At 35.0% G+C, this 21,674-nt stretch overlaps 3 protein-coding genes across 3 annotated transcripts; 2 read left to right on the top strand and 1 right to left on the bottom strand.

The window, feature by feature from the left end:
• Window positions 1-1,662: 1,662 nt before the first annotated feature.
• On the bottom strand, window positions 1,663-7,298 carry LOC140965681 (mitogen-activated protein kinase 9-like). Its single transcript, XM_073425828.1, has 11 exons — window positions 6,839-7,298; window positions 5,702-6,110; window positions 5,287-5,414; window positions 5,122-5,181; window positions 4,314-4,463; window positions 3,954-4,109; window positions 3,697-3,834; window positions 3,524-3,600; window positions 3,239-3,340; window positions 2,415-2,655; window positions 1,663-1,977 (listed from the first exon to the last, which is right to left on the bottom strand). Exons 1-11 carry the CDS (start codon window positions 6,854-6,856, stop codon window positions 1,906-1,908), a joined length of 1,551 nt encoding a protein of 516 aa, XP_073281929.1. The 5' UTR covers window positions 6,857-7,298; the 3' UTR covers window positions 1,663-1,905.
• Window positions 7,299-9,572: 2,274 nt separating this feature from the next.
• On the top strand, window positions 9,573-13,110 carry LOC140965625 (uncharacterized). The gene is made up of 4 exons (XM_073425742.1): window positions 9,573-9,794; window positions 9,928-10,743; window positions 12,479-12,562; window positions 12,665-13,110. Exons 1-4 carry the CDS (start codon window positions 9,675-9,677, stop codon window positions 12,800-12,802), a joined length of 1,158 nt encoding a protein of 385 aa, XP_073281843.1. The 5' UTR covers window positions 9,573-9,674; the 3' UTR covers window positions 12,803-13,110.
• Window positions 13,111-14,278: 1,168 nt separating this feature from the next.
• Window positions 14,279-21,363, top strand: LOC140965677 (uncharacterized). Its single transcript, XM_073425825.1, has 4 exons — window positions 14,279-14,523; window positions 14,622-15,485; window positions 20,273-20,356; window positions 20,916-21,363. Exons 1-4 carry the CDS (start codon window positions 14,389-14,391, stop codon window positions 21,075-21,077), a joined length of 1,245 nt encoding a protein of 414 aa, XP_073281926.1. The 5' UTR covers window positions 14,279-14,388; the 3' UTR covers window positions 21,078-21,363.
• Window positions 21,364-21,674: the final 311 nt, after the last annotated feature.

Here is a 21,674-nt window from a genome sequence, read left to right as displayed (position 1 = left end):
TTTTAAAACTGTGGGCTTATTAACGACGGATTAAATAAAACTACGACGGTCTTGAATTAACAACGGTTTTAAATAAAACTGTCACTAAATATTTATCTTCTATATTTGAATTCTATATTGTTTTTGTAAGTGAAGATCTTTCTCAGCCTTAGCTTTCGCTTTGGAAGCTCCGCACAATCTGAAATCATTGTGCTAAATTGCTAATGTTTCAAAATGCTTCAGTTACGTTTTGTTCTCTCACTGCTCTAAAAATAAAATGGCTAATTAGCTAGAGTTGTGTTCGGTTCGAAGCATTTCATTAAGGGATTGAACTCACAATATAAAATTGTGGATTTCAAATACTTTATTTTAATAAAAAAATGGATTGAAATCAAAGTTCAAGAATTTAAATTTCATAGATTTAAGGACTATATATTTTTATTTCAACAGTTTTGATATAATATCTACCAATTATGTCAAACTTTATGAGCATTGTTGAGATGAATTCAGCCGGTGGACCAGAGACGGATCCAGCCTATAGCTCAACCATTTTTTTTATTATTATATTCATGGTTCGCAATCGCGGTCGTGAAGACAGTCGCGGAGGTCATCGTTCCAGTTCTCATGACATTTCGCGGAACGGTCACAACGTGGATATTTTTTAAAATTAATATAAATTGAAAATTTTGGAAAAATATTTAAAAATATGTAAATCAAAATAAATATCATTTAAATAGATTATTTGATGAAAACAATATAGTAAATATATTTTTTACTATATATGCTGGAATGTACTTCTTTCAAATTTATATGCAGCTTCGGGCAGATGGGTTAGTGGGAGACTTTGCTCATCCAGAGAGTGATAAAATACTTGCTTTCTTGGAAGAGCTAATTTGAAGATGAAACTGGATGGTAATAACTCCACCTCGAAACTGGTTCTACATGATGTAGAAGAAGAGGAGAAACAGCAGATGCTGAAGTACCATAGTGAAAAATTAACTGTTGCATATGGAATTATTAAGATACCCGAAGGTAGACCGGTTCATGTTTTTAAAAACTTACGGGTTTGTGGGAGAATGTAATTGTGGGGATTACTGGTAAATGACCCTTTGCGTTATCCAGGCAAAAATGATAAAAGTGACACTTCAAGAAACCAGAGGAGCTGTGCTGTGTGTTGTTCTCCGAAGTGTTTCAAAGGGATTTGAATTGCAGCGAGCTTTGTTATTGGAAAGAGCTTGGCGTTAACCATTCAAAGTAGCTGGGAGTGCCCTTGAGTATTATCTAAGGTTATCATGAAATTTCTCGTGAAACATATGCCAGAAGGATTGAATGTTTATAATAGCAGGGTATTTTGGGAGTATAAATTTTAAAATTACCAATTTTTGTTTCCATTTTGAAAAATCATGTAAATATGTAGATACTGATAAAGTTAATAAATTTTGGATATATTTTTTAATATAATTATTCATGTTTGGAATTAAACTTGTATGTATTAGGTATGCAATGTGAATTTGTTGGATTATATTTTCATGAGCCTAATTAAGCATAAGTAATAAAACCAACTGTTATTCATGGTTAAAACAATGATGGTTTCTATCTAAAGTTTCATTAGAACAACTCAGAACCAGGTTACACATTGAATAGCAAATACTTCGTATTAATATTAATATACAGACAAGCAAGTAATAAAAAGGCAAATTTACAGTCATTTTTGGACAACTGTACACAAAAATCCAAGAACCAAATAATGAACTTTTGCACATTAGTGAATCCTCCTTTCTGGTCAACAAATCCAAATATCAAAAGCATTCCTTTCGTAAACTATAAACTATGTCTATAATATCTTTTACTATGAACCTAAAACAAAGAAAACATCTAAAAATGCAAGGGGAAAATAACCTTGTGGATGATGTTATCTCCATCTTTTTAGCAATGGAGAGCGGCAACTTTCTCAGACAACCCATCAACCTCTTCATCTTGCTCCACAATGGTATCTTCCTGCCAACCAGTGGAAAAGATTATAACATTTAGTATGCAATAAAAAAGAAACATGAACTAGTAATCAGCACTTCTATCTTTGTATGCAACATGAAACCATTTGCTTTGATTATTTTTTAAAATCCTGTTGAGGCAGCTAATTCAAGTTTTAGCTATTCGAGCTCGACCATTTTGAATTGTAGTGTTCACTTATTCACCAGCCTACCCTGTTGGCTACTTTTGAAGCTCACAAACACATCCATGAGCTCAAGATCTTGATTTTTAGTTATATTTTCATTTGATAGAGGTCGATCTTAAACTATTAATTAAGTTGAGCTTAGCCTCAAGATTATCAGGTTTCACAAGTCTACAAAAGTAACAAAGATTTCACCATAAAATAGTGATGAAACATGGAAGCTACAACCGAAAACATGAAACCAAGAAGAGCAGTTAACTACCTCGGTCTCTCTTTTTCCTTGGACGCCTAGACATTTAGAAGCACTGATACTTGCACTTTTTAACAAGCTCCGAACACTGTAATTTGCCTTGTTTGGTCCATTTTGTTCACTTTCATTTACAATTGCTGATCCATCACCTACGGTTGGAGGACTATGAAATGTTGGGGAGACAGAAGCTGAAGCTTGATTTTCACCATCATTCTCTTTACTGGCATCATCCTTGGGTGCAGGGACACGCTCTCTGAACATAAATTGCGGATTTAGAGAGTAATTGCACTCAGTGGAAACAATTTAACTCAGAGCAACACATAACATGCAGATATAAAATAGGATCATATTTCTTTCTTCTTCAGCAATGTCAAACGCATTTAACTCTAATTTATAGCACAATTGGAATAGTATTTTTCTTTGTCCTTGTTCTTTTTCAATCAGAAGAAATGCTGAAGATGTGTAGATGCAACCCAATCTTCAGCATTTCTTCAGGCTTCATCTATGTCTCAAATTTTATCTAAACAATCAACTATCAAAAACTCATTGAAAGATAGTTGATAGTCATGACCCATGACACCACCAACAAGGCCGAGCCTCGACAATTTTCAAAATCCTTGAAATTTACTTTAGTCATTAGTCCAACGTTTAAAAGAAAAAATTGTAACTTGGGTTGGATATGGATTTAACATTCATTGTTTGCATATGGTCGGCATAATAAATTTCTCTGATTTTAGTGAAATACGGGACAATGTAGGGATTTTTGTCTGTTTAATCATTTAATTCCTCTGATCTGCAACTGCAAGGGAAGTATCATATCCTTATCATAGACATACCTAGGTAGTGAAACATGATGCCGTAGGATATGAGAGCTTTTTCCACCTTTAACGGAATGCTCCTCGAGATGCGCAAACTGTCTCTTGAATCGATCAACACCACTAGCAAAAGTTGGAGAAACCAAATTCAGTATCCAATCCAAAGAAAGTGTCTTGTGCTTCGCATACCAAATAGGAACAAGTGGTATTCTAATGCAAGTAGTAAAATTGCTTCTGCAACCATAATGATCAGAAGAACTATCTGAGTGAAAAAATAAGTCATTCACACATTACAATTGGCCTAACCTTGGGTACATAAAGCCACTGCTCTGATCTCCATCACGAAGATACTCTTGTAGCATCTGAGGGTGATACTCTAGTATCTGTTTGCTTGAGATAAAAGTACTCGGGATTAATAAAGGAGTTTAAGTCCAACGAACCATACAATCAAAAGGCTATTATCATGTTACAAGGCCAACCTCTCGATAAATTAACTCTCTAACATCATCTTTTGTCAATTTTCTCCTTTCAAACTCAAATTCAAGCTTCGATATGGGCTGAGTTGATGGCTCACGGTCAGCATCTGCCAACCCACGAAAGTACGGATCTGCCAATGCCTGCAAGCATAGTCATCCAAAGTGTTCTCACATTACATACATTCGAGTGTGTGTCTATATATATATATGTCACGAAAGAGTTAAATAATAGTAACAAACAAGAGATCACTAGAAATTACTTCTTCGGCAGTTGGTCTATCTTTAGGATCAAATGCAACTAGACGTTCCAGTACACGCAGGGCCAAAGGGTCAGCATTGGGAAATTTCTCAACAAATGGCACAGGCTGCTTCTTGTGCATGTTTTTGAGATATCTCCTCGCCTTTTCATTTCTGATCTGCCATATTAATAGCAAAAAAGGCTCTGATACAAAGGTAATCGACAATTTTACTGTTGATTCCTTGGAACGTATTGATTCGAGAAACAATAACGTTTTTCTCAGAAGTAACATAACAAAACAATCAAGAATAATTTGTTTGGAAGTAGAGCAAGCTTAGAAGAAAATAAAATCAAAACGATGCAGTGGGATTAAATATCTAACCCTGGCAATAGATTCAGGAGGAGGTGAGCCAAGCAGATCAGTAATTAAGTCTAATTGGTGGACCACATTTTTCCCAGGGAACAATGGTTTTCCATTAATCATCTCGGCAAATATGCAGCCAATGCTCCAGATATCAATAGCTGGGGTGTACTGAAAACAAAGAAATTCCGCAACCATTTTACGTAGTATGCACAAATCGTGTAACCCATGAATAAATTTTTTTTCCAAATCCTGATTGCATAACATTCATAGCCTACACACATGTGATTAAAAGCTACTTCATGCCCTATGGCCCTGTCTTTCGACAGCAAATATACATGCTTCATCAATATTCTCGACGGCTTATCTTGTAACTACAGATGAAAGATCCGAACTCTGCCACTGACCATGTCCACCCTATATAACACTTCAGACTTCATCAGTGCACGAGGCACCATCATAATGTAACCTACAATTAACTTCAAGTTACTACCATTATTCTATTATGTAACCTGTGAAGTCTAGTTGAAGGATATTCCCGGTAAAACGAACACAGACAGAAGTGAATGGATGAGAATTTTAATGTATATGCTAGTTAATACAATCAAGGCCTAAAACAAACTAATCCTTCAATGCTTTCTAAAGCATAAAATCCCTGGTTGCCATGTCAAAATTGAGGAGCATTGGAAAAAAATGCAATAAGTATTTATGAAAACAATCATTAGCATTCACAAACTAGTGAAGACCTTCGGATCATACTAGATATAGTGTTTATTAATAACCAGACTCTGTGCATTTGAAAAAAGAGCATGTTGGGAGATCAGCTTACTTTTGAGAAAAAGGAGCCGCATAATTCAGGTGCTCGATACCACCGAGTGGCAACATAGTCCTTCAACATTTATAAACAAAAACTAATACAGTCGAGAGAAGTACAACACTGCGTGTCAAAATAGAATCTGTAATATATGATAACCTTCATTTAAATCAGACTTACAGTCCAGAATATGGCTGATGGGGCATCATTAAATGAGACACGGGCTAGCCCAAAATCACAAATCTTCAACTTACAGTCAGCATTGACAAGAATATTCTTCGGCTTCAAATCTCGGTGAAACACGTTTGCTGGACAAAAGAAAAATATTTTTCAAGTACATGAGTGAAGTTTCCTTCCTGGTTCTAGAAATTAGTGTATGCCCCACTTAGAGTGGAGTGATTATTCACTTACTTTGCATTCATAGAATTGAATGACAAAGGTAGATGGATGGCCACATTCAAATTTGCGTTCATAAGAATTGAATGACAAAGAATTAACGAGTGTTACAAGACCATTCATCTGCCCCCCATCCTCATTCAGTGTTTTTATTAATAGGAAGAAAATGAAGATTTCACGAGTAGATGTATAAGACAACCTGCGTGAATATATTTTAAGCCACGTAGGAGCTGGTACAAGAAAAATTGATAGTGTTCCGGGGTTAAATCGTCGTTAGCCTTAATTACTTGGTGAAGGTCAGATTCCATCAATTCAAAGATAACATAAATATCTTGGAATTCTCTCCGAGAAGGAGGAAGCATGATGTGCTTAATCACAACAACGTCCGGATGGCGGAGCAGCCGGAGGAGCTTGATTTCTCTGAGGATTCGCGTGGCATCAGAAACATGCTCGAATACATCATTGATCTTCTTAATGGCAACTTTTTCTCCAGAATAGGTATCAACTGCAGAAGCTACGACGCCATAACTACCTTTGCCAATAACTTCTTGAACATGATATCTACTTGCCTCGCCATACTCTGTGAAGAAATCCTTTTCCAGTACACTCTACCAAAAATATATACATATAATGAATAAATAATTAGAGAAAACATCATTTCAAAAAAATTAGAGAAAACAGAACAAGGAAAACCATCTTAAGATGTTGAGAATGCTTCGTTACAACAAGACTCCGTAAATCAAAGGTGTCTCATCTCCAGAAAAGCAAAACTAAAAGCAAACATATAAATTAGTTAGCCCATTCTTCGAATTCCATTCTATGTCTACAAAAACAAACATCAGAAAGCAATGAACGGAAGTCGTTATAGCTTAATCGAATGGACCATGGAAAAGTAACCTGTTTTTAAAATCACAATAATATCTGGTAATTCCGTTAATGGAAAACAAAGTTCTATCGTCTAGTCGCATAACACGTAGACAACCATGAAAAACAAATTATTTAATGTTTGACCTGCTCTGTCCTTTCGACCAAATCACGTCTCTCTCACTTTTTCTGCATAGCAGATCAGTCATTCAAAGAAGGGTATTTCATATTTTCCCTGTCTAGAGTTGATCAACGTTCAACGGAAATGATGCACCAACTGTGATCTGACACCTCTCAGATTAATTCACACTTCAAACCAAACAAAAGCTGCCAAGACCAGAGACCAGAAAAAGCAAAAGAATAAAACAGTCCCACGTTCCATTCCGATAAAAAGAAGAGCCCAAAACCAAGAACAGACACGCAGATCCACACATTGCATATCGCAGTAAAACAATAATCATAAAAAGTTAACCTTGTTGTGGGGTTCCATGGATGAGGGGAAGAAGAAACAGAGGAACAAACCCTCTGCGAACTTCGATCGACTCGAGTCCCGAAAAGTCAAAATCTTGAACGATAGTGATCTCTTATTCTTTTCTTCTTGTTTTTCTAGAGGAACAGCCTGTGGGTTTCTCTTGTATGCATTAATTCTGGAAGGAGAATGAGAAGTAACAGACGCTGAGCTGCAATGGAACCAGTTACGAACCCATCCACGAATGCCTCACCACCCCCGTATATAACTCCGACTGTTACAAAACAAAGAAAAAAATTCAATCTTTTTTGAGGCCCCGTGTCCTTCGATCCGGTTCTTGAGTTTGTTCCGCTCACGCTCAGCAATGCTCGCTCTCTCTATGCTCTATGTGCTGCAAAGAGAGAGGATGATCAATAAATCTTTTGTTTTGAATTTTCAAGTCTCGAATCTGAGGCCCCATTGGATTATTTTTTCAACCAGTTGGCATCAAGCTTCAATGATTATCGGTTTTCTCTTTCATTTTTTTTATGGCTTTTTTCCCCTTTATATAGACTATAGAGGTGTACGTAAATAATAGAATTTAGCTGTGAAGTAGGCTACATTTATGTGGTAAAAATTTGTATCGATCTCACTAGTCGTATTTTGTGATACAGATCTCTTATTTGGATCATCTATAAAAAAATATTACTTTTTATTGTGAATATCGATATGATTGACCCGTCTCACAGATAAAAATTCGTTAGACCGTCTCACAAGAGACCTATTCTATTTTTGTGTGTTAAAATGAGAATTGTATGATTTTTTTAGGGATGTCAATTAATTTTGAAGTTTGAAATTAAATATTAGAGACAAAAACTCATATGAGACAGTCTTACGAGTGAATTTTGTGAGACGTGTATTACTTACTTTTATTGTAAATATAGTCTGAGTTATCCAATATCATCAGATTATCTCACCACATACCTAATCACAATATTAAATATGATGTTTATCGTGCTTAAATGTTATAAATTAGTTAACGTATTTAGGGATGACACTGAGATGTGATGGGATGAAGCGGGGGCGGAGGCGGGTTTGCCATTCTCATCCTCGTCTCTGAATTCCATTCCCGCCCCGATTCTCCTTTTTTTGGGTTCGGAGAATCCCCAAACCCGAAACTTTGGGGATTAACTTCTCATCTCCGTTTCAAAAATATTAATATGACAAGACAATGACGGATTCAGAGATTTTCTCAAACAAAGACTTATTATTATCTATTATTATTAGTGATAATATTAATATTAATAATATTATTATTATTAATATTTTTAAAAATAATAATAATAATATTATATTATTAATACTAATAATACTATTATTTTATTATTGATATTATTTTCGGGGCGGGTTTGAGAATGATTACAGTAATCCCATACCCGCCCCAAACTACATTAGGGATTAAAAAAATCTGCGAACCCAAACTCAAACTCGAAAAATTTGGGTATCCACATCTCCGCTTTGGGTTTTTCACGTGGAATCTCAAACTCGTGGATAAAGTTGTCAACCCTAAATGTGTTATTGATTATGATTTAAAAAAAAAAGAAAAGAAAGTAAAGTAAAGTTGCAAGTTGCATTCTACACGGGGTGAGTTCAAAATTAGCAAAACATTAATTGCTATAGTTACATTAAGATAAATTATCAAGAAAAGAGATATTCCATACTTTTAGCTCAAATATTGAGTTTATATTATGATTATATTAAAAAAAATCTATATAAATTAATAATATTGAAATCATGAAAAAATTATTAATCCAAATAGTTATCAATTAATCTATATATTAATAATTTAGGCAAAAATTTGTGTGAGACGGTCTCACGTGTCGTATTTGTGAGACGAATATCTTATTTGGGTCATCCATGAAAAAGTATTACTTTTTATGTTAAGAGTATTTATAACTTTTTGTTATGAATATGGGTAGGGTTGACCCGCCTCACAGATTAAGATCCGTGAGATGGTCTCACATGAGACCCACTCAATAATTTATTATTTTAAAAGTGATTTTTTTACTCATCCGATATAAATTTAACTAAATAAAAAATTATCGTATTTCATCAATGTCTTTACCGTTTTATTTAAATTAATATGTAAAAATTTCATTTTACATATAAATTAATAGAAATACAAGATTGATTTTCATTGTTTTAATTGGTTACTTGAAACTCACAATGTCGACCAATCAATTTAAGCTAACCGTTTTAATAAAAACAACAATAAAATTAAATTTAATGAGAAAATAAACAACAATACGATCATATTTTACTTATTTCCCATATTTATGTTTGTAATTTTATAAAATTAATAATTTATAATATTGATAAGACCATATTTTTATATAAGAATCTTCTGAAAATTTATTATCTTATTAATTTATCGAAACAAATTATCCAAATATGTTAGTAATTTAACATGACATTTATTCTTCATTTACACATACTTAATTCGGTGTGAAGCTTTAATTGAGATTAGAAAATGTATTTGTTGTAAATTGTAAGGTTATTGAGAAAATTGGTAGTATAAATTATTATAACAATACAAGTGATTTAAGATCAAAATAAATTGAACATAATATTAAATTTAATTAAGTAAAAAATAAAGGTTTTAAATGAAATATATTAATCCAAAATATTTAATTTTTTTTAAAAAGTGTGGTTAAAACAATTGATTAACAACACAAATGACGGGCTATAACGGTTCAATACCTCGACCCGTACCCGTTTTTCGGAGCCCTCTCCTCTTCCTTTCTTCTCACACACACTGCACTGTTTGTCTGTTTCTCGATTTCTACACTAAAGTGTGCGTATGGCTCTGTACCCACCCACCACCGATCTAAATGTCCCGGAAGCCGCTGCCGCTGCCGCTGCTGCTTCGGACCCAACACCGTCCCTCCCCGCTGTCCAAAATCACCCCGCTTATGCTGAAGTATTTTCTACAAAATCCAACTTCAACCATGTGTTTCTTTTTTTACTTCTGTCCAAGTCTTTGGATACATTCTACTTATCTTCTTTTCTCGTGGTTTTGTGATTTTTTGTTTTTGTTTTCCTGTTTTGTGCAGATGATAACGGATGCAATAGCTTCGTTGAATGAGCCAAATGGGTCGAACAAGAGGGCTATTGCTAAGTACATAGAGGCCCGTCACTCGAACCTGCCGCCAACTCACTCATCACTGTTGACCCCAAACTTGAAGAGGTTGAGAGACGAAGGTCAGATTTTGATGTTTAAGCACTCGTACAAGCTTGCTAGATCTGCTCCTGCACCTCCTGTTTCTGTAAATGGGGCTGATTCTGTTGGGAAAAAGAAGCGGCCCGGTCGCCCTCCGAAGCACAAGTCCGTTCAAGCGGCAGTGCCTGTTTTTGGTGAACAGTCCATGCCTGAGAACCTTGTGCCAGATACTAGTCGTCAGTTGCAGAATGCGGCTACTGCGCTACTCGGGTCGGTGAATGTTGCCGCTGCTCCGGTTTTTGGGCCTGTCATGGGCGGGATCCCAAGAGGCCGTGGACGTCCCCCTAAACAGGGTGGGGTCAAACGTGGGCGGGGTCGCCCGAAAATAGGGGGTGGCGTCCAGGCTATTGTTGGGAGGAGCAGGGGAAGGCCAAAGAAGAACGCTGCTTCCCCTGTCATGGCCGGGAACGGCCGAGGCCGTGGCCGTCCGCGTAAGGTGGCTAATGTAGGGGGAGGGTTGGCGGCTGTTGATAGTGGGACAGTGGGTTCTAGGGCATTTGGGGTTGTTACTGGCGGTGCGTCGATTGTAGCAGGTGGTGGTCTTTCTCAGGTGGCTGGGAAGCGCAGGGGGCGGCCACCAAAGGAGGCTGGTAGGGAGGTTAAAAAGCGTAGGAAGCTTAGTGGAAAGCCTCTGGGACGGCCGAAAAAGGTAAAACTCTGATATTTTGGGAATTCAATTTTAAATAAACTTATGTTGATTGTTTACAAACTACGAAGTATGCACGACTCCCACATCTGTACTTTTTTTCCATTTCATAATGAAAATGAAATCACCGGATGGAAAAGTAACTTGTGGCTTTTTCTCCGGATATGTGGACCTTTTGACAGTTCAAGTGCATCGTTTAGTTCCCTATATACGACACATGTTGATAAAGGTCGTTATGGCAATAAATCCAATTTCAAGAACTGATTGTTCAGGTTTATGATGCCATTCTTTCGTGGCGTATTTAAAAATTGAATAAGCCTAAAAATGAGCTATTTAGGGGAATGAACTGTAGATGCAATTTTAATAATTTGAAGAAGTAATATGAAAAGATTTTCTAAAATAAGGAAATTGAGATAGCTGTTCAAATAAATACATTAACTCTTGGGGGAGGTTGTTGTGTGGGTATAATTGCGTCCAGGAAGATCAAAGTCACAAGTTTCTTCCCTTGATGCAAATATTTTCCACTAGAGGTCTCTCATAGAGTTTTCATCAACCGAATGTGCTGGCTTTGTGCATTAGAGGTTGTTGGAAAATAATGGATTTATACATTAACATAACTCATGTTGCGATTAGATTGTTGTAAAACTTTGAATTGATCAAAATTAATATTAAATAATGAGAAATTAATATTAAAAATATTTTGTTGAAATGCACATCGTTGATCTCAATAGTGATTGGGAGAACTCATATTCCACATTGAGAACCAAGGAAAAGACTTTAACTTGTGCTTGTAGTATGTGTGTTTACATTTGGGATGAGTGAAATAAGACAATTGATCTCACTATGGAAAACCATAGCTATGTTTCAGTTTATTTCCATCATTTTCTGAAAAATGTATTAAGATAAAGATGCATGTGTATTTGTTTTCGAAATATGCTTCTTTTTTTAATAACTGTAGATGAAGTTATAATAATGTATTGCATTGAGTTGGTGATACCACACTAGAATAATTTTCAATGGTATATAAGGTGTTTTAAGATTTTAAAGTACAATATATTGTGGTAAAGTATATTAAAAAAATAGAATATTTATTTCCGGGGAGTAGATAATATTTAGAAAAGTAGTGATCGATTGTTTTGGGAGGTTTGAAGACTATGGGGAAAGAAACAGAAAATTAGAGTGTAAAGCTTGGTTTCAATGGAAAAAGGTGGCCTAGGAATTAGATTTTAGAAAATTAAACATTATTTTGTCATTGATTTATGCTAAGTATGAGATTTTCATCTGGACTTATCTTGCTGCAGGTCATTGGACCAGAGCCTTGGGCCAATTGGCAATTATTTAAACTTGCCAATTGGCAATTATTTAAACTTGACAAGAGTTTGACAAGCCTACTAATCCGATTTAGTATAAATAACTCCTAGTGCATATGTTTCATTATCTGCAACTAATCTATTAAAAAATCTCCTCAAGGCTTGCAATCTCTAGTGTTTTGACTTTTCTTGAACAAATAATTGTTTTGTCAAGGTTTACAAGCCAACCAAAAATACAAATCCAACACCACCAATCTGGTTTTAACTTGGTGACAGTGGTTAATTGTTATTGGGTTCTAAATTTTTTGTCATGCACAAATTTTTTTGTTTTTGGATTATGTTAAACTGACACATTCATCTTTTCTTTCATATATATCTATGTTACTGCACTAGTTTATGGTTTGTGCTTTCTTGTCTATGGTTGCTAGACTGTATCAACAGCGGGTAGTCAAACTCCAGTAAACCCACAGCAAATTGTTGGCCTTGATCTCAAAGGAAAACTGCAATATTTTGTAAGTTTTCTACATATTTTGTATATGTTTGTTTCATTGAAATACATATTTGATGAAATTTGCATTCATGGTCTAATAAAAATGTTATTGAACTTGTTACAGCAATCAAGAATCAAGCAGACGGTTAACATTATAAAGCCACACTTGAGTAGTGAAGCTGCCTTTACCGCGTTGCGAGAACTAGAAACTTTAGCAGAAATGGATGTGAATGCACCATTGAACATTCCACACCAAAGTTAATGAGATACTAACTAGCAGACGGAGTAAACTTCGTGCTAACCGAACCGTTGGAAGACAAATAGGAGATGTTCAGTACATTCGGCAGAGTTGCGTAGGGAAAGGCCAGTTCAGTTCATGGATGAACAACTGGCAGAAGATAAGAGGGATATTCATGGCGACTTGATTTAGGACAAGACCCGTTTCATTTAATTTTTTTTTATTCTGTATGCTGCTGTGCAGATCAGGAATTTTTATGCAGTATCGCCTTTCTTGGTTTCATTTAAAACCTTATCATGAACTTTTTGTTAATTGAAATCCTTCTGTTGCAAGTAAGATTTAGTATGACTAATTTGCGATCCTTGAGTTAGAGATGGTATCATGGTTATATTACTGCGGCATTGCACATTGTTTGATATCAGGTGACTTTATTTCGAATGAGCTTGCGTGTTTTGACAATTCGATAAAATTAATATTTTTTACATAAAAAATAAATTTTTTTATGATTTGTGTCGATTCGTTTCATAAAATTGAATAATCACTTGTTATTTTTTTTTGTTAAATTTTAATTTAATGAGATTTTGTAATGTATTATTATTATTATTTTATTTTCTGAACTCAGGCCTATCCTAAGATGTAGCGGGGATGGGGAATGTGACCTCGGACGGAGCTAGACTTTTCTCTGGAGCCAATTTTTTATTTTCAAAATTGATGATCTTTAGAAAAAAATAAAATATAAATATATTGTTTCCACATTTATAAATGTACTTAAAATGATACTAATAATAACATTTATTATATTTGACATATAATAAAAATTGATTCCAAAAACATTCTCGAGTTAGTACAACGGAAGTTATTAAAATTAGAATATATTGATTTAAAATAAATTACATAACAATTAAAAGAAATCAGAGACCAAACTTTGTGTCGTAATGAATTTCAAGAAACAAATATTATCTTCGGAATAAATTTTCGTGTCACTAATAAATTATTGACAAAAACTTGTGTGACGATCTCACGGGTCGTATTTTGTGAGACAAATATCTTATTTGGGTAATCTATGAAAAAGTATTAGTTTTTATGGAAGATTCGTGAGATCGTCTCACAAGAGACCTATTCTACATTATTTTGGGATGTTTAGTGACTAAGAAAACCTATAATTTACAAATCTCAAATTCTGTTGTTTAATTGATTTGATTTAGTATGGAATTCACACAAATCTTCTTTATTTGTTTTTTTTCCAAAAAAATTCAATTTGTAGTTCGAAATTTATTTATATTAAAAAGTATTTAAATATAATTTAGTAAACAACAATAGGAGCAATGTAAATAAATCAGATAATTATCATTAAAAATTTAAGAAAAAAATATTTTGACATTTTGTTTTTTTATTTATTTTTTATTTTTCTGACATACACACAAAGTTAAAGCTCCAACGGTCCAATGATGTTCGAAGCCTGGGCCGTAAGCCTTATTCACCCTGAAACTGAAACTGAAACTGAAACTGAAACAAATCAAATCCTATCCGCTTCCCCTCCCGATTTCCCTTTTGTTCCATCTCTTTCTCTCTGTCACCTCGCCCCGTTCAGATTTTCATTTTCTGCGTATATGGACCTACCTCTGGATCCACTTTCGTCCACTGAACCCATGGTCCCTTTTGCCGCTGCTCCCCATCACTCAGCTTACGCCGCCAATCCAACACCCACCAACCCCGCTGCCCACAATCACCCACCTTATGTTGAGGTACTTTCTCTAATACCCATCATAGTTACAACGAACTCTTCTTTCTCGTTTTTCGATTTGTTAGTTTTTTGTGTGGGTTTTAACCTTTTTTTTCGTAGATGATTACTGCGGCTATAGCGGCGTTGAATGAGCGGAACGGGTCGAGCAAGAAGGCTATCGTTAAGTACATAGAGTCTCATTACTCGAACCTGCCGCCGACTCATTCAGCTCTGTTGACTCATCACTTGAAGCGGTTGAAGAACAGCGGTCAAATTTTGATGGTCAAGTACTCTTACAAGCTCCCTAGATCTGGTGTTTCATCACCCGTTTCTGCGAACGGCACCGTTCCTGATTCTACTGCTTCTATCGGATCAAAGAAGCGGCCTGGTCGCCCTCCGAAGGCCAAGTCTGTTCAAGCTGCCGTGCCTGTTTTTGGTCAGCAGGACGTGCCGATGAATGATGTTCCTGTTGTTGTCCCGGTGATGGTCGAACAGCAGAGTGCGGCTGTTGGGTCACTGAGGCCTGCTCATGTTGCTGTTGGCCCGGGTGGTGGGAATTCAGTGAGTGGGATCACAAGAGGCCGCGGTCGTCCGCCTAAACAGGGTGGGTCAAAGCTTCGTCCCCAAAAGAGTGGTGCAGTCCAGACTGGGGTGGGGAGGGGCCGGGGAAGGCCAAAGAAAATTGCTGCCCCTCCTGCTGCACGGGTGAAGCGGCTAGGTAGGTCACGTGGGCGACCACGGAAGTTGAATAATCCGGAGGTAGGAGTGGCAGCTGCTGGTGCTGGCGTGATGGGGGCTGTGGCGATTGGTGCTGCTACGGATGGTGCCCTGCCTCCAGGGAGTGGAGTTGTGTCAGAGGTAGGGAAGCGCAGGGGGCGACCACCAAAGGCTGGTGGTGAGGCAAAGAGGCCTAGGAAGGTGGCTACTGGGGAGCCCAAGAAGCCGAGGAAGCTTGGTGGGAAGCCTTTGGGCCGGCCGAAAAAGGTGAAACTATTACTAAGATAATGTTGATTTTACGTAACCTGCTGGTAAATGTTTCGTTATTATTTTCATCTCATCTGCTGCTAAGGGCAACATCAGTTTATGCTTAAAACCTGCAAATTTAGCCCAAATCTTCAGAAGTAGTTGTTTCCATTGCTTGCAGGTGCAAAGAAATTTTGCATGGAGTGCATTTTTATGTGTTACACAGTTGGATTAGTAAAATAAAGTTAGAGTGGGCTACTACTAGGACTTTCAATATGGTTTGATAGTTCGAATGTACTGCTATTGTTTTCATCACCATAGTGAGATGTTTTATTTAAGGACCTGTCTTTTGTTGATTAAAAGTTTTGACCACTTAAATCTCATTTTGAAATATCCTCACGCAAAACTAAAATCTGGTTTTGAGGTTTAGTTTGTGGTGAAAAGAGACTAGTGTATTTAGGAAGTAAAAAATTCCTTCATAAATCGTAACATACTAGGGTTTACTTCAAGATATTGCTAATGCAAGAAACCCCTTACTTGAAGTTCATTAAAGTTTTTATAAAATCTGATGCTAGTGGAAAATATTTTAAAATGTCGATATCAAGTTACGTTGCTATGAGAGTAATACCAAATGCCAAGTTTGTAGTTTTTTAATACGTAGCCCTGAGAGCATTACCAAATGCCAAATTTGTAGTCATTTGGTATTTTTTCTTGCCTTCATATGGTAGTGACGTATCGCACCATGCGAAGTTGTTAGACTACTTTATTCACTCAGCGACAAATTTAGATTCACCAACCTAACTCCCTTTTTAGGCATTAAATTGTGGTGAGTCGAAACTAGCTCATTTAGTGTTTTTGTGTAATCTTCTAAGTGTTTTAAGGTGTAAATTAATATTTACGCTCGTCACTATCTTAGTTGTCCTTGTCAAGAAATATTGTAGTGTTCATCAATGGACTTTATTCTTTTGAGACGATATTTTTCTGATCTAGCTCCCATTTTAAGTGTTAGCTAATTATACCTTCACATGGTCAAGTAATTTTTATCGCATGTTAGATGTAATTTAACTTCCATTGTTCATCACTTAAATTTGCTGCTGAAACTTCTAAAAATTTTGTCTGCGCAAGATTTAGCTATCCATATTGAAGGTTATACATGCAATTTTAATATTTTTAGTTATGGTAAAAATTGCAAATATGATAAAGAAAAACTTAAGTTGTTTTTATAAATGCAAATCTAAATGAGTTATTTCACTGTTTTAGTATGTTTTTTTTAATGTCCAAGGATATTGTTATATTTTTCACCACTGAGTTTATTGAAGAGATTTACTGAATGAAGAATTTTGTCTATATCGTTGAAGGTTAATATAATTGGGCTACCTATGTCCGAATTGAAAAGTTACTTCATTATGTGATGAAACTAATACTTTCATGTTTTTCCGAATCTTTCGAAGATTGTTAGCCATGGCCATGTTTGTATTAAGTTCCTCGAACATGTTCCATCTCCTAAATACAACATTACAGGTAAAATATTATCACCACATTTTCATTTTTTTCCCGCAAAAGTGTAATTTTATGCAATTTTTAATTACCATAATAATAATTATTATACAATATTCTAGCCTAGTGTGTGTGTGTGTGCATATATATATATATATCTATATCGCATGATATCACTTACTAAGGCATTCTTACATGAAATGATAATTTAGGAAAACATATCTCCTCAATCAAAACATAAGCTACAATCTTCAATACAATCTCCAAAAACATATTTTCAGGAAACATAAATTTTTAAAAATGTCAGGAATGAAACATAGTTTTAGTATTGGAATTGATATTAACAAGTAAGAATTATATAAAGCACAAGAGAAAATGTGGGAAAATTGGGAAATTATCTTTTGTTTCTTATCAAATATGGACCTAACTAGGAGATTGTATTTGGGTGGGCCAAACTATATATGTTATAAGTAATTTACATGAACAAAATTACGAATTAAAAAATCAATACATCAATCTCCTAGAAAATTGAGAATGTACTTTTTTTTGAGAGAAACTTTTCTTGGATCTTGTAATCTCCATTCTAAGAAAATATTTTAGTGGAGGTCTTTGATTTCAAATTTATGACTAAGGACTTTTAGCACATAAAGCTCAGTGACACCCTCTCCATTCCATTTTAAGAAATTATTTTGGTGGACCCAAGTCTTTGATTTTAAATTTACGAGTAAGGATTTTTAGTGCATAAGCTTAGAGACACCCTCTTCGTTCAGGATGATATCATCCATATGAACCATTAATATTGTGAGAGTCCGTTATCCTAATCACGATTTATTAACATGCAATCATGATTAATTAGTAAACATCGGAAAATTTTAAAAAATANATCTGCGAGATGATAACACTAGGCAGTATCTTAATACAACTGAGCTCCACTCTCAAGAAGCTCTGGTACTTCCGGATGCTTTCTTTCGAGCACATGAGGTCGAACCACCAGTACCACCTATCATGTCCACACACAAAAGACACGACGAGAGTCCTCCTATTAGGGGCTAGAAACCCTAGTACGAGACATCAAGAAACCACGATATATGCATAGAAATGCAATGGTATCATGCATGAATGCAATGCATGAATAGGTGCAAGATAATAAATGATTGGTGAAAAAAAAGTTGCTGCCCCATTTAAACCAATGGCATCAACATCCAACGATAAGAGGGGTATTTGAAGATATGATTTGAAATAACTCGATACTGTGGTGAATTTGAAATCTATCATAGTCATTCAAAAAATAACTATTTGGGATTAGAAATCTTTTGTCAAGTGGCAAATTTTGCCAAACAAACTAATGGATTTGTTATTACTTATTACGTATTTTAAATCCATCCATCTAAACACAACCTTAAGAAATTCAAACAAAAACAAAGAGAGCAAGTATTATAATATTCATTTATAACACCAAATCATCCTAGTATTAAAAGATTTGATTCTTTATCTTTTTTTTAATTATTTTGATGTGAATATTATAGACCACGATAATGTTTTTTTCTAGATATTTATCTAATTTTAATTGATTTATTATATTATTTATGTTTTAGTTTTATTGATTATGACTTGATATAATATTTTTGGTAAGTTTTGCATCACTTGATTAAATTTCATTGTTGTTATTGGTATATCATTTTTGCCATATCATAGTATAATGATTAAATTTATTTATTTTTAAATTATTAATAGTGCATCTTGCTTTGCTTCTTCGCCTCGCTCCTTAGGCTCCAAGACCCCTTGGTGCGTTAGTGCGCTTGGCTCCTGTTACAACTATGATTGGATTGAGTTTGCACATAACTTTGAAGCTTGACGACCTTTCAGAATTTGTCGAACTAGGCCCTAGGAATTTTTTTTATCACCACACTCTTCCTTAATTGGCAAATTTCTCTTTCAAGAAAATTTTCTCAAAAGCACGGTGGTAAGTTCATTAACTCTTGTTATTACCATTCAACTAAGTGTTTTTACTGCTAATTGTTTCCGAGGCTAGTTAAGATGAATAGCAAGAGAAAGTAACGCTTGGACATGACGTCACATAAAAAATAATGATCAGAGGACCCCTATTTGTAGACCTAAACTCTTAAATACTAGACTTCTAGTAACAAGTAACAACTACTCTTTGTAGTGTTTAACTAGGCCACCAACTTCTTGTATTTGAAGATTTATGTTTAACTAGGAGATCTTATCTATGTTTACTCAACACCTAGACTCCCAGGTTCTTTGATGGCTATAGAACAACAATTCAACTGCATACATAGTTTTGGGGGGCAAATAATGGGAAATCAGGGACGGTCTAGTCACATTAACGATAGTCCCCTGTATAGCTGCAGTGGGAAGGGAGAGTTTGTGTAGTTAGCAATAGAAGGATGTTTTGGGTTATTATCATTACCTAAACTGTTATAGCTTGAAACTTTGTTTGTATGGTTTGGGGGTAAAGAGTACTCTATGCTGAGACCACTCATGTGCATGCTCATTTGCATACATTTACTAGCGGATGTTCTTTTGTTCCACTCAATCGGCTCATTGAAATGGCTTATTTAAGTGGACAATTCCAAGATATTTCTTAGTTTTAGGATAAGTTGTCCATGTGTGTGTTGGTAATGTTGGCATTGTTTTTGATCGTCTAGGCGAGACAATTTTTTGTTGCAAATATCATTTCAGGCAAAAGTCTCTTGAGATATTCTCGTCACATATTATATATTTAGTTATTTTAATATTGGTGTATCGTGATATATTCTAGAATTTAAAAATACTATAAAATAATATAGTACCTTTGGGAATAAAGAAATATAAATTACAAGTAATTATGTTATGAGAGATAAAAATAAAGTTAGATTATATGTTTCAAGAAAATTGTGTTGGGAATGGATTTTATGTGGTTTTATTTGGGAGAAATTGAAAGTGATTTTTAAAAAGAGATTAAAATTGCCTAAAGATTTCTCAAAACTTACATCTACCACCTAAACTGCAAAGGTCTTTGTGTATGATTTTTATCATTATATCACAAGTTTCTTGACAAAATGGTAGATTTTATTTTGACGTATAACTATGTTACTAAATCAAGCTGAAAAAAATTGATGAGACGGATTTTGCATTGTGAAGGATCTTGGATTGGTTTCTTTTTTGTGTGATAATCTTTGTTGCATGTCTTTGTGATTCCCTTTTAATTTCCAGATGAGCATGCAAAAAACTGTGTTGCTTCTCTACTAAGGTTAAGCGCAGTCATTTATGTTGCTAAAATGTTTTGCCTTGGCTTGTGTGATTGCTAGCTTGCATCAGGAATCGTGGATCAACCTTCAGACAACCAGCTCCTGATGGCCTACCTCGATGTTAAAGGAAAGCTCGAATATTTTGTAAGTTAGAGAAACGTTTTAGCTGTTTGTGTTATTTGTATATTCTTTTGTAATGGATTTGGCAGCCATGATTTATGTGCACACACATAGCATGTCCATGACCTAAATCCTAATAGAAAAATAAAAAGTTGGACTCAGTTGTAATGTGCTGTTCGCAGTGTGTGGCAAGTTTAAGACATGACGGGATTTTTCTAATTATTTCTCGTAATTACAAAATTAAAATTTTCATCTATTTGTAATCCTTTTTTAATGTACATGTTGGAAGATAGTTTCAATTTTTGAGATTTAAGAAGAATAATGGTTTTTATATTTTCAGAGGATAAATTGTCTGGCTATGTTTTTTTGGTTTTTTAAAAAACCTGACTATGTTTTCAACTTTAAAGCACAATAAAATATCTCAAGTCATGAACATCTTCAATTCAAATGTATGCACCTGCTGTGCTTCGTCTAATTTTTTTTTTTAAATGCACATCGGAGTGTCAATCTCGTATCGTCTAGAAAGAAAGACTGTAATTTCATAATCATGTTCTAACGGGCGTGTATTTAAAAAATTCTGCAGCAATCAAGAATCAAGCATTCAGTGAGCGTTATAAAGCCACAGTTGAACAATGAAGCTACAGCAAGTGCACTGCAAGAACTAGAAACTCTAGCAAATATGGAAATCAGCTCATCAAATGTTCAGCCCCAACAGCCTCAGCCTCAGCCTCAGCCTCAATGTTAACCATCGCTAATTTGCTGTCTGTCTGAATGGACTCGGGTGTATCTAGACGGGAGATTCGCAATCGTGTACTGTACGGGGTAGTTTTCTTGAACACGATAAGTTCCTTGTGTATTTATGTGGATGACTAAGAGTATGACTTGTATGCTAATGTCTTGTTTTGTATGTAGCTACACTAATTAGGAGAAGTGCAGTGTAGTTGTTTCTTTTCTTGGTGCCATATGTATTGTTAATTCCTATATGTTGAATCTTTAAACTTTGGCTGGCCAGTTTAGTTATGTGTTGCATTTAATATGTGAAACCAGTTCAGGAGAAATTTCACCTTCGTAAGGTAGCATCTCATTTCCCACGTTCAAATTTATGATACATACTTGGATATCAACATTTGGTTACAGTTTCGAGTGGAGGATGCCAAGCTATGCAAAATTTCTATTTTTTCGTCATTTTTATCTAATTATTACAAAATATTTTAATTACATAATCGTATCATACCGATGTTTTTCTATTAATAACTAATATTACAGAGATAAGCATGCACTGAATAGAAGATGGATTTGATTCATTCAAATATTGAAAGTCAGTTTTTACACTTGTTATTTA

This window comes from Primulina huaijiensis, unplaced genomic scaffold (assembly GCF_012295235.1).
Source record: "Primulina huaijiensis isolate GDHJ02 unplaced genomic scaffold, ASM1229523v2 scaffold11459, whole genome shotgun sequence".
Lineage (NCBI taxonomy): Eukaryota > Viridiplantae > Streptophyta > Magnoliopsida > Lamiales > Gesneriaceae > Primulina > Primulina huaijiensis.
This window is presented reverse-complemented; position numbering and strand designations above follow the sequence as displayed.